Source organism: Anser cygnoides, chromosome Z (assembly GCF_040182565.1).
Source record: "Anser cygnoides isolate HZ-2024a breed goose chromosome Z, Taihu_goose_T2T_genome, whole genome shotgun sequence".
Taxonomy (NCBI): Eukaryota; Metazoa; Chordata; class Aves; order Anseriformes; family Anatidae; genus Anser; species Anser cygnoides.
The window spans coordinates 63,656,423-63,665,782 of NC_089912.1; the positions used below are offsets into that span (position 1 = coordinate 63,656,423).

Consider the following 9,360-nt stretch of genomic DNA (forward strand, 5'->3'; position numbering starts at 1 on the left):
GAAAAATATTGACTTGTCCATGAGAGAGCTCTGTGGGGTCTCCCCCTGGCAGCAAGGTAGGATGTGTTGGGGAAGTCTCAAGAAAAGTACGCCTTCTTGTTCTTGTGTATAACAGAATTCCCAAAGCCACTGTTCCAATCTTGAAATACCTGCAGGCCAGGTAATAATTTAGGCTTTGACACATGGGTACCGGCCGGGCTGTGCTGTCATAGAATCATAGAATCATAGAATCATAGAATCATAGAATATCCTGAGTTGGAAGGGACCCTTAAGGATCATCAAGTCCAACTCTTGATACCGCACAGGTCTACCCAAAAGTTCAGACCATGTGACTAAGTGCACAGTCCAATCTCTTCTTAAATTCAGACAGGCTCGGTGCAGTGACCACTTCCCTGGGGAGCCTGTTCCAGTGTGCAACCACCCTCTCTGTGAAGAACCCCCTCCTGATGTCGAGCCTAAATTTCCCCTGCCTCAGCTTAACCCTGTTCCCGCGGGTCCTGTCACTGGTGTTAATGGAGAAAAGGTCTCCTGCCTCTCGACACCCCCTTACGAGGAAGTTGTAGACTGTGATGAGGTCTCCCCTCAGCCTCCTCTTCTCCAGGCTGAACAGGCCCAGTGACCTCAGCCGTTCCTCGTACGTCTTCCCCTCCAGGCCTTTCACCATCTTCGTAGCCCTCCTCTGTACACTCTCCAACAGTTTCATGTCCTTTTTATACTGTGGTGCCCAGAACTGCACACAGTACTCGAGGTGAGGCCGCACCAGCGCAGAGTAGAGCGGGACAATCACCTCCCTTGACCTACTAGCGATGCCGTGCTTGATGCACCCCAGGACACGGTTGGCCCTCCTGGCCGCCAGGGCACACTGCTGGCTCATATTCAACTTGCTGTCTACCACGACCCCAGATCCCTGTCGCCCTGGGCAAGGGTCCTGTGGCTTTGAGCATTCTGCCATCATGGGGACGCTGCCCAGGGCTGCTGGCTCTTCCCAGCTACCCCTCTGCTGCATGCCGTGGACAGGGTGGGGGGCCAGGATGGCTCCCCCTGGGCTCCCTGCGTAGGGCCAGGGTCACATCCCAGCTCCCAGCTCCTCCCACACCCCACACCATACCCAATGCTCTGTCTCTGCCTGCAACTCCATCAGCAACCCTCCTGCAGTCCTTTGTTTGCTGAGCTGCCGCTGTCACCCTTGCCTTTTGGTTCTGGGTGGCGGGCACTTCCTTCAGCCCCTCCGGCCTCTGTCAGGTTTTCCAGCACCTTCCATAAAGCAGCACCCATGCCCTGTGTTGTCCCTCGCCAGCTCCCTTGCAGCTCTGGACACATACATCTCACCTGCTGCTTGCTGTCAGCCCCGTGGACTCCCATCTCCATCATGCGTGACACACCGCCAGCTAGCCGTCCGTGGAGGGAATCCTGACAGGGACTGGAGGAGGAGCCCCTCGAAAGTCACGTTGTCTTGAAACGTGTGTTAAAGCAAAACTGGAGCTATGCATGGCCAAACTGCACAGCCTCAGAAAGCTGATTTCAGCCCCTTGTCAGACAGGGGCAGGGCCTACAGCTGCTATGAGGGAAGCCCTGGCCCTTCTGGGCACCCATCCCTTCTCCTGCCACCCCCACAGAAGAGGCCACTCCCCCTGTGAGAAACTAAGTTGCGTTTTTGCAGCAGAGAGCTAATTTTCTGTATTCCGAGCTAATTGTGTAGTCATAACAAAGAGAAATGCTAAGTAGATAAGTGGACAGTAGAAGGCCTCACTGTTCCAAAATAAGGTGGAAGCTTGAGAAAAACAGGATGAGCAGTGTGAGAATAGTAAAACAAAGATCACACGTTCTCAATACATAGCAAAGGGAAAAAAGGGAAAAAGGAGAAATTAAAGGGTTAAAAAAAAAAAAGAAAAGAAAAATTGTGCATATATGGTATAGAGGAGCATCGAGTAGCTTGTGAGCCTGTAGTACTCAGCCAATGAGGAAACAGGGGAGGTGATCAGGTGTTGGGTAATAGGGAATAAAAGGTTATGATTTGTTTACAAAAATGCGCTCCTAATTGGCAGGACGCCCGCCATTGCAATCATGAATAAAATAGCCTCACAGAAGATCCTGTCTGAAGAAAATTATTTGAGATTTTTCTCACAATACCAAGTTGGGAGAGAAGGGCTCTTGGTGGATACTATGCCAACAAGGGCCTCACTCTTCCATAGAATCATAGAATATCCCAAGTTAGAAGGGACCCACCTCGATCATCGAGTCCAACTCCTGGCTCCACAAAGGACCAAAAAACCAAACGCGATGTCTGAGAGCATTGTCTAAACACTGCATGAACTCTGACAGGCTCACTGCTGTGACCACATCCCTGGGGACCCTGTTCCAGTGCCCAACCATCCTCTTTGGTGAAGAACCTTTTCCTAACACCCAGCCTGACCCTCCCCTGTCACAGCTCCGTGCTGTTCCCTCAGGTCCCGTTGCTCTCCCAAAAGAGCAGAGATCAGCACCTTCCCCTCCACTCCCCAGAGGGAGCGGGTGCTGTTGATGGTCGGTACCGCTCCAGTACCCTGGGTGCCACAGGCTTGGTGCAAGTGCCATGAGCACATGTACCTTGTGGCAGGGGCCAGGATGATGACAAAGTCAGTTCTGCAGCCCCGGTCTTTTTGCAGTACTGTGTTGGCTGGGCTGGGAAGCACAGGGAGGGCCGTGGACAATCCAAGAGTCTGCTGGGACAGGTCCTTCCACCGACATCGCCCCTTGTCTGGTCAAGAAGACTCTCATGAAGGATCATCCCTGTTGCTGCTGGCTGGATGGTGGGACATACCCCATCTGGTGGCTCTCATGCACCATGCTGCCCAGCGCTGGCAGCTGGCTGGAGGAGCAGCCCCCTGTGCACATCATTTCAGCTCCGTTTCCTGCCTTGTGGTCCTGAACCTCAGTCTGGGCAGGTTCAGTTGCCATCTGCACCTGCAGGCAGTGCCCCTGCCTTGGGCAGCATTCTGGCTCCCTTGCAGCTCCAGATGCACTGAGGCCCCAACTCCTGCCCTGCTGTGTGAGCTGCAGGTTTGGGGCCTTTGCATATTTAAAAGCGATCGTGCAGGCATAACAGTGGCATAACAGTGGGGAGTATGCTAAGCAGATAAAGGGACATTGGAAGGTCCCACTCTCCCAAAACAAGGAGGATGGCTAAGAAATACAACACAAGCAGTTGCGGAAACAGCAAAAACAAAAAGTCACGAGCCCCTCCAGTCACAAGAGAAGAAAAAAGGAGAGAAAAGGAGAAATTAAAGGTTGGTCAAATAAAATTGGACATACATGGTATAGCAACAAGCGTCGAGTAGGTTCTGAACCTGTACTACTCAGCCAGTGAGGAAACAGGGGAGGAATCAAGAATCGGGTAATAGGGGATATAAGGTTATGATACACGTCTGCTTCGCGCTCCTGCTTGCAGGACACCCGGCACTGCAATCACGAATAAAAAGCTAGTTCACTGAGATCCTCACCTGAGCCCGTGTTACTTTCTACAGATTGCTTCTCACAAGGGTATCCTGATGTGCCCCTTTTTCCCACACACGGTCCGTCAGTTATAGCTGGAGATGAGTTAACTCCAAGGAGGCCAAGCCTCTCGCGGGAGTCTGAGGGGGTGCATCTGGGGTTGCTCAATCCCTTTCACAGGAGCAGCCAGCTCCATGGCATTGCCTTTGCCCAAATCATCTAAATCATCACTGTCAGGAGGATCAGGAGAACCGCGATCGAGCTGGGTATCTCCTGAGTATTCATCAGCCTCTGCGTATGTAGCTCTCTCACCCTCAGGTAGACAACTATTTTCTCGATGGATGCACGAAACAAGTCATGAGTTGTGAGCTACCAGTTGGGAATTGCAAGTTAGGAGTTTGAGAAGGTGTCAGTTAGAATACCCCTGAATTAAGAGAGGAATGGGTGAATTCACACTGGACTAATGGGCAAGCCCCCTGCCCTGGGACACCCCTTCCCTGCCACCCCCCTCCAGCCTGCAGGCACAGCCCACCGTGAGTCTGCCGGCGCTTCACAAACAAGACACGATTCCCACCATGGGGCTAGGAAGAGGATTTATTTGGACCGGAGGAGTGAGCTGCCTGGACCCTGGTCCTCTGTCACACCTTTCCACAATTGCTACTTGTGACTGTGGGCCTTGCCCTACAGGGCAGAGTAGAGTGCCCGCAGGTTCTGCCACTTGCTCTTGTGCACCGCCTCAGCAGAGTCTGCCTGGTGGGATCCCTGGTTCCACGAGGTGCTCGATGTCTTTGCAACTTTGCAGGGCATGCTGGGCAGGGCGCTGGTCCTTAGGGCTGCCCTGCCACCCTCCTCCTGGGGCACAGCTGACTGGGATGGATGCTTCGTGCCCAGACGTCTCTCAAGGATCTGCAGCTTCTTGGCACGAATGTGCAGCTCCAGGGCCTCACGCTGCTCCTCAGGCATAAACGTGGCCTCAGGGCTGTGGAAAAAGACAGGCACGGGGCGGGAGCGTGGTGTCCTCGAGGCCGCTGGGCAGGCAATGGATGCCCCAAGCCTCCTCTGCTTGACCTGGTCCGGATGCAGGAGGGGCTTGTGCTTGATGAAGCGGACACAGGGACTTCGTGGTGGTAAGGCTCCGGCCCCAGCACAGGCATTTTTGGGCAGTGCTCGATGCATCTTTTCAGTGGACCTCTGCACTGACCCAGGGAAGCGTTGCAGCTGTACTTCCCGGCACTTCTTTGTTATGTGCTCACTGAGCTTGCTGCGGTGCTCTTCCTTCAGCTGCAGCTTCTTGATCCTGAGAGGCGCTGCAGTGTCGGGCTCTTTCCCATTCCTGACATCCGTCACAAACGGATCCAGGATGATAACATAGTCAGTTTGGCAGCCCTGGTCTTTATGCATAATTCCGTTGGCCGGGCTGGGAAGCACTGGAAGGGCCGTGGACAGTTCAAAAGGTGGCTGGGACAGGTCGTCCTGTGGAAGTCGCCCCTTGGACACCTCCTTCCACTGACATCGTCCCTCTTGTGGGTCAAGTAACCTCTCGTGAACAATCATCCACCTTGCAGATGGCTCACTGTTATTGCACTGCGTGGAGCCCCGAATGTCAGTCCTGGGTTGCTGCTGTTTCATGGGGAGCGCGCCCAGTTTCCCTGCACATTCCTTGGGACTAAGAGCACAGTCTGTGTGCCTGCCAGGTGCAGACCTGTCATCTCTTCTATTTGCCTGGGGCAAAGGTAGTCCTTTTTCCCTCTTGGCCCAGCTGGGAAATGCTGAAGAGAGCATGGGCAACCCAAAAGGCTTCAGGAACTCCCTCTTCCTCTGAGGCAGCCCTCCATCAGGGTGGAGAATGCTCTCCCGGACAATGCAGTCCATTTGTGGTGGCTGGCTGGAGGAGCTGATCCCAGAGTGTGGCCCTTGCTTCCTCTTTCCTTCCATGTAATCCTGAATCTCCATCTTAGGTATTTTGCGTGCCCTCAAGCCCTTTGGGCATTGGTTCTCTGTGGAGAGCCCACTTGGTTTCCCCATGCTTCTGTCGGTGTCAGTGGAAGACTCTAATTTGTGTTTTTTCACAGTCATGCCATGACCAGCATTTCTCTGGATTGTAGGTGGTCTTGCTGTTGGTCCTGCAGCCACTTTGGCCATGCCAGGAACAGCTGAAGAAGCCATGGACAATCTGTGAGGCCGCAGGAATTCCTTTTCTCTTCTTGTCTGCTCCTCATCCTTATGAAAGAAGCTCTTGCGGATGGTGTTCTCAGGGCTCAGTACGGCTGGTTCTGCCCTGGGCTGTGCAGGAGGCCGCAGTAACAATCCACTCATGTAAGGCAGCCCTCCATCCGGGTGGAGAATGCTCTCACGCACAATGCAGTCCATTTGTGGTGGCTGGCTGGAGGAGCTCACCTCAGAGTGCAACTCTTTGTCCCTGTCTCCTGCCCTACGATCCTGAGTCTCGGTTATTGAACGTTTGAGGGCTGTCAGGCCATGCGGTTGCTTGTTCCTTCTGGAGGAATCACTTGCTTTTTCCACACTTCCGCTGGTGTTGATAGAAGAGAGCAATTTGTCTTCTCTTCCAGAGATGCCACGATCATCTTTCCTTGGCATTGCAGCTCGTCCTGCTGCTTGTCCTGCAGCCACTTTAACCATATCAGGAACAGCTGGGGGGGCCATGGGCAATTTGAGAGGGCGAGTGAGCTGCACCCCTCTGTGAGGCAGCCCCCCGTCTGGGCGAATGATGGACTCACGTACGATGTGGTCCACAGTAACTGACCGGTAACGCCTCTTGCCGCCTGCAAAACAGGGAGGGAGTCTGAGCTGCAGTGGGAGAGAGGCACCAGGGCCACCGCAGCCCCATAGGGATGGGCTGCTCGGTGCTGAGGCTCACCCACGGGGGACTCACCTGGCTTTGGTACCGGTGGTTGCCGCTGCCGCCGTCCACAACTTCGCTGGAGTCGGCCGTCACCCTGTGGGCACAGAAGCACGGCACTGTGACCAACCTGGGGAGGGACCCACGGGACCCCTTCCAACACCTCCTGGCCCCCCAGTCCCAAAGCCCCGAGTCTCCCAGCCCCGAATTCCCCCACCCTCCAGCCCCCTGTACCTGTCGGTCTCGACCCCTGGAGAGCAGGGAGATCCCGGCCAGCAAAAGCATGAGGCCAGGGATGAGGAAAAAGCTGCTGTCGACCATTGCTCACAGCCAGGTACGACCGCACTGGCAGACGGGGGGTGGTGGCCGGTGCTTTATAGGGTCACGGCCGTGAGGTCACAGACAGCACACGGCAACGCCTCTGTGAGGTCACAGCCCCCTGCCCACGTTGAAGCAGGCCGGTGCCCCTGTGCTGCATCCTGTGGGGAGGTGGGGGACCAGGACGGCTTCCCCGGGCTCCTCGCTTGGGGCCAGGGTCTGAGCCCACTGCCCAGCTCCAGCCGTGTCGGACAGCTGCTCCTGTCCCTGACCCCAAGCTGGTTAATATGCCACACTACAGGTTCCCTTCTGATGCCATCCATCCTTTCCTGGCTTCAGCTGAGATCGGGTTTTCTTCCTAGTAGCTGGTATGGTACTGTTTCTGGGTGTAGGAAGAGAATAATGCTGATCACAGACCAATATTTTAATTATTGCGTAGCAGTGCTTACATGGAGCCAAGGACGTTTCAGCTCCTCACGCTGCCCTGCCATCGAGGAGGCCGGGGGTGCACAAGGAGCTGGGAGGGGACGGAACCGGGACAGATGACCCCAGCTGGCCAAAGGGATGTCTCATACCATATCGCGTCATGCTGAACAATAAAACTTGGGGGAGTTGGCCAGGGTGTGCCGCCACTGTCTGGGGACAAACTGGGCATTGGTCAGCAGGTGGTAAGCAATTGCGTTGTGCGTCAGTTACTTTGTGTATTCCATTTTTACTACTATTATCATCCCTTCCTTTTCTTTCGCTATTAAATTGTCATTATCTCAACCCATGACTTTTACCTTTTTTGTGGTTCTCTCCCCAGTCCCACTGTTGAGGAGTGAGCAAACGGCTGTGTGGTGCTTAGCTGTCTGCTGGGTTAAACCACAACCCCTCCTTTTAGCAAACTGGTAAAAGAGCTAGAGGAATGGGGAAGCACTGTCAAGTCTCATCGCCCCTGCAGTTCTCCTCTAGCTTCAGTAAAGACTCCAAATGGCAAGTGGCGACTCTCGGGAGATTATCCAGCCTTGAACACTGCCATTGCTCCTCAGGAATCAACCAATACTCCCAGGTCCTTCTCAGCCAGGCAGCTTTCTAACCACTCGTCTCCCAGCCTGTAGCGCTGCTTGGGGTTGTTGTGCCCCAGGTGCAGGACCCGGCACTTGGCCTTGCTGAACTTCATACAGTTGGCCTCAGCCCATCGCTCCAGCCTATCCAGATCCTCCTGCAGAGCCTTCCTACCCTCGAGCAGATCGATACACGCACCTAACTTGGTGTCGTCTGCAAACTTACTGAGGGTGCACTCGATCCCCTCGTCCAGATCATCGGTAAAGATATTAAAGAGAACTGGCCCTAGTACTGAGCCCTGGGGGACTCCACTAGTGACCGGCCTCCAACTGGATTTAACTCCTTTCACCACGACTCTTCGGGCCCGGCTACCCCGGCAGTTTCTAACCCAACAAAGCGTACGCCAGTCCAAGCCAAGAGCAGCCAGTTTCTTGAGGAGAATGCTGTGGGAAACGGTGTCAAAAGCCTTACTGAAGTCAAGGTAGACCACATGCACAGCCTTTTCCTCATCCACTAAGCGCGTCACTTTGTCATAGAAGGAGATCAGGTTCGTCAAGCAGGACCTGTCTTTCATAAACCCATGCTGACTGGGCCTGATCGCCTGCTTGCCCTGCAAGTGCCGCGTGATGGCGCTCAAAATAATCTGCTGCATGAGCTTCCCTGGCACTGAGGTCAAACTAACAGGCCTATAGTTTCCCAGGTCTACCCTCCAGCCCTTCTTGTAGATGGGTGTCATGTTTGCTAGCCGCCAGTTGACTGGGACCTCCCCTGATAGCCAGGGCTGCTGATAAATGATGCAAAGCGGCTTGGCCAGCTCTTGAGCCAGTTCTCTCAGTACCCTCGGGTGGATCCCATCTGGCCCCATTGACTTGCATACATCTAAGTGCTGTAGCAGGTCGCCAACCATTTCCTCGTGGGTTGTGAGGGCCACGTTCTGCTCCCCGTCCCCTTCCTCCAGCTCAGGGTACCGGCTATCTAGAGAACAACTGGTCTTGCCGCTAAAGGCTGAGGCAAAGAAGGCATTAAACACCTCAGCCTTTTCCTCATCTCTCGCCACTAAGTTTCCCCCCGCATGCAGTAAAGGATGGAGATTCTCCTTAGTCCTCCTTTTTGTGTTAATGTACTTCTAAAAACATTTTCTGTTATCTTTAACAGCAGTAGCCAGATTGAGCTCCGGATGAGCTTTGGCCTTTCTAATTTTGCCCCTGCACATCCTTACAACATCCTTATAATCCTTCTGAGTGGCCCACCCTCTTTTCCAAAGATCATAAACCCTCTTTTTTTCCTTAAGCTCTAGCCACACCTCTCTGTTCAGCCAGGCTGGTCTTCTTCCATGCCGGCTCGTCTTTGGGCACGTGGGGACAGACTGCTCCTGAGCCATTAAGATTTCCTTCCTGAGGAGTGCCCAGCCTTCCTGGACTCCTCTGCCCTTCAGAACTGCCTCCCAAGGGACTCTGCCAACCAGTGTCCTGAACGGCTCAAAGGCTGCCCTCCAGAAGTCCAAGACAGCAGTTTTACTGGTCCCCCTCCTGACTGCGCCAAGAATAGAGAACTGTACCGTTTCGTGGTCAATCTGCCCAAGACAGCTCCCAACCACCACATCTCCCACCACTCCTTCTCTATTTGTGTGGTGGTTTTACCGTGCTAGGCAGCTGAACACCACA

The 9,360-nt window shown here is 54.2% G+C and overlaps 1 protein-coding gene across 1 annotated transcript; it reads right to left on the reverse strand.

The window, feature by feature from the left end:
* Positions 1-3,753: 3,753 nt before the first annotated feature.
* Positions 3,754-7,362, reverse strand: LOC136788966 (uncharacterized). Its single transcript, XM_066988159.1, has 4 exons — positions 7,225-7,362; positions 6,566-7,031; positions 6,365-6,428; positions 3,754-6,254 (listed from the first exon to the last, which is right to left on the reverse strand). Exons 2-4 carry the CDS (start codon positions 6,650-6,652, stop codon positions 4,153-4,155), a joined length of 2,253 nt encoding a protein of 750 aa, XP_066844260.1. The 5' UTR covers positions 6,653-7,031; positions 7,225-7,362; the 3' UTR covers positions 3,754-4,152.
* Positions 7,363-9,360: the final 1,998 nt, after the last annotated feature.

Coding starts and splice junctions, on each gene's coding strand:
- LOC136788966 (XM_066988159.1), bottom strand. CDS start 6,652: ATGGTCGACAGCAGCTTTTTCCTCATCCCTGGCCTCATGCTTTTGCTG. Junction 6,429..6,565: donor CCAGGGGTCGAGACCGACAG/GTACAGGGGGCT, acceptor CTGTGCCCACAG/GGTGACGGCCGACTCCAGCG. Junction 6,255..6,364: donor ACCACCGGTACCAAAGCCAG/GTGAGTCCCCCG, acceptor CCTGTTTTGCAG/GCGGCAAGAGGCGTTACCGG.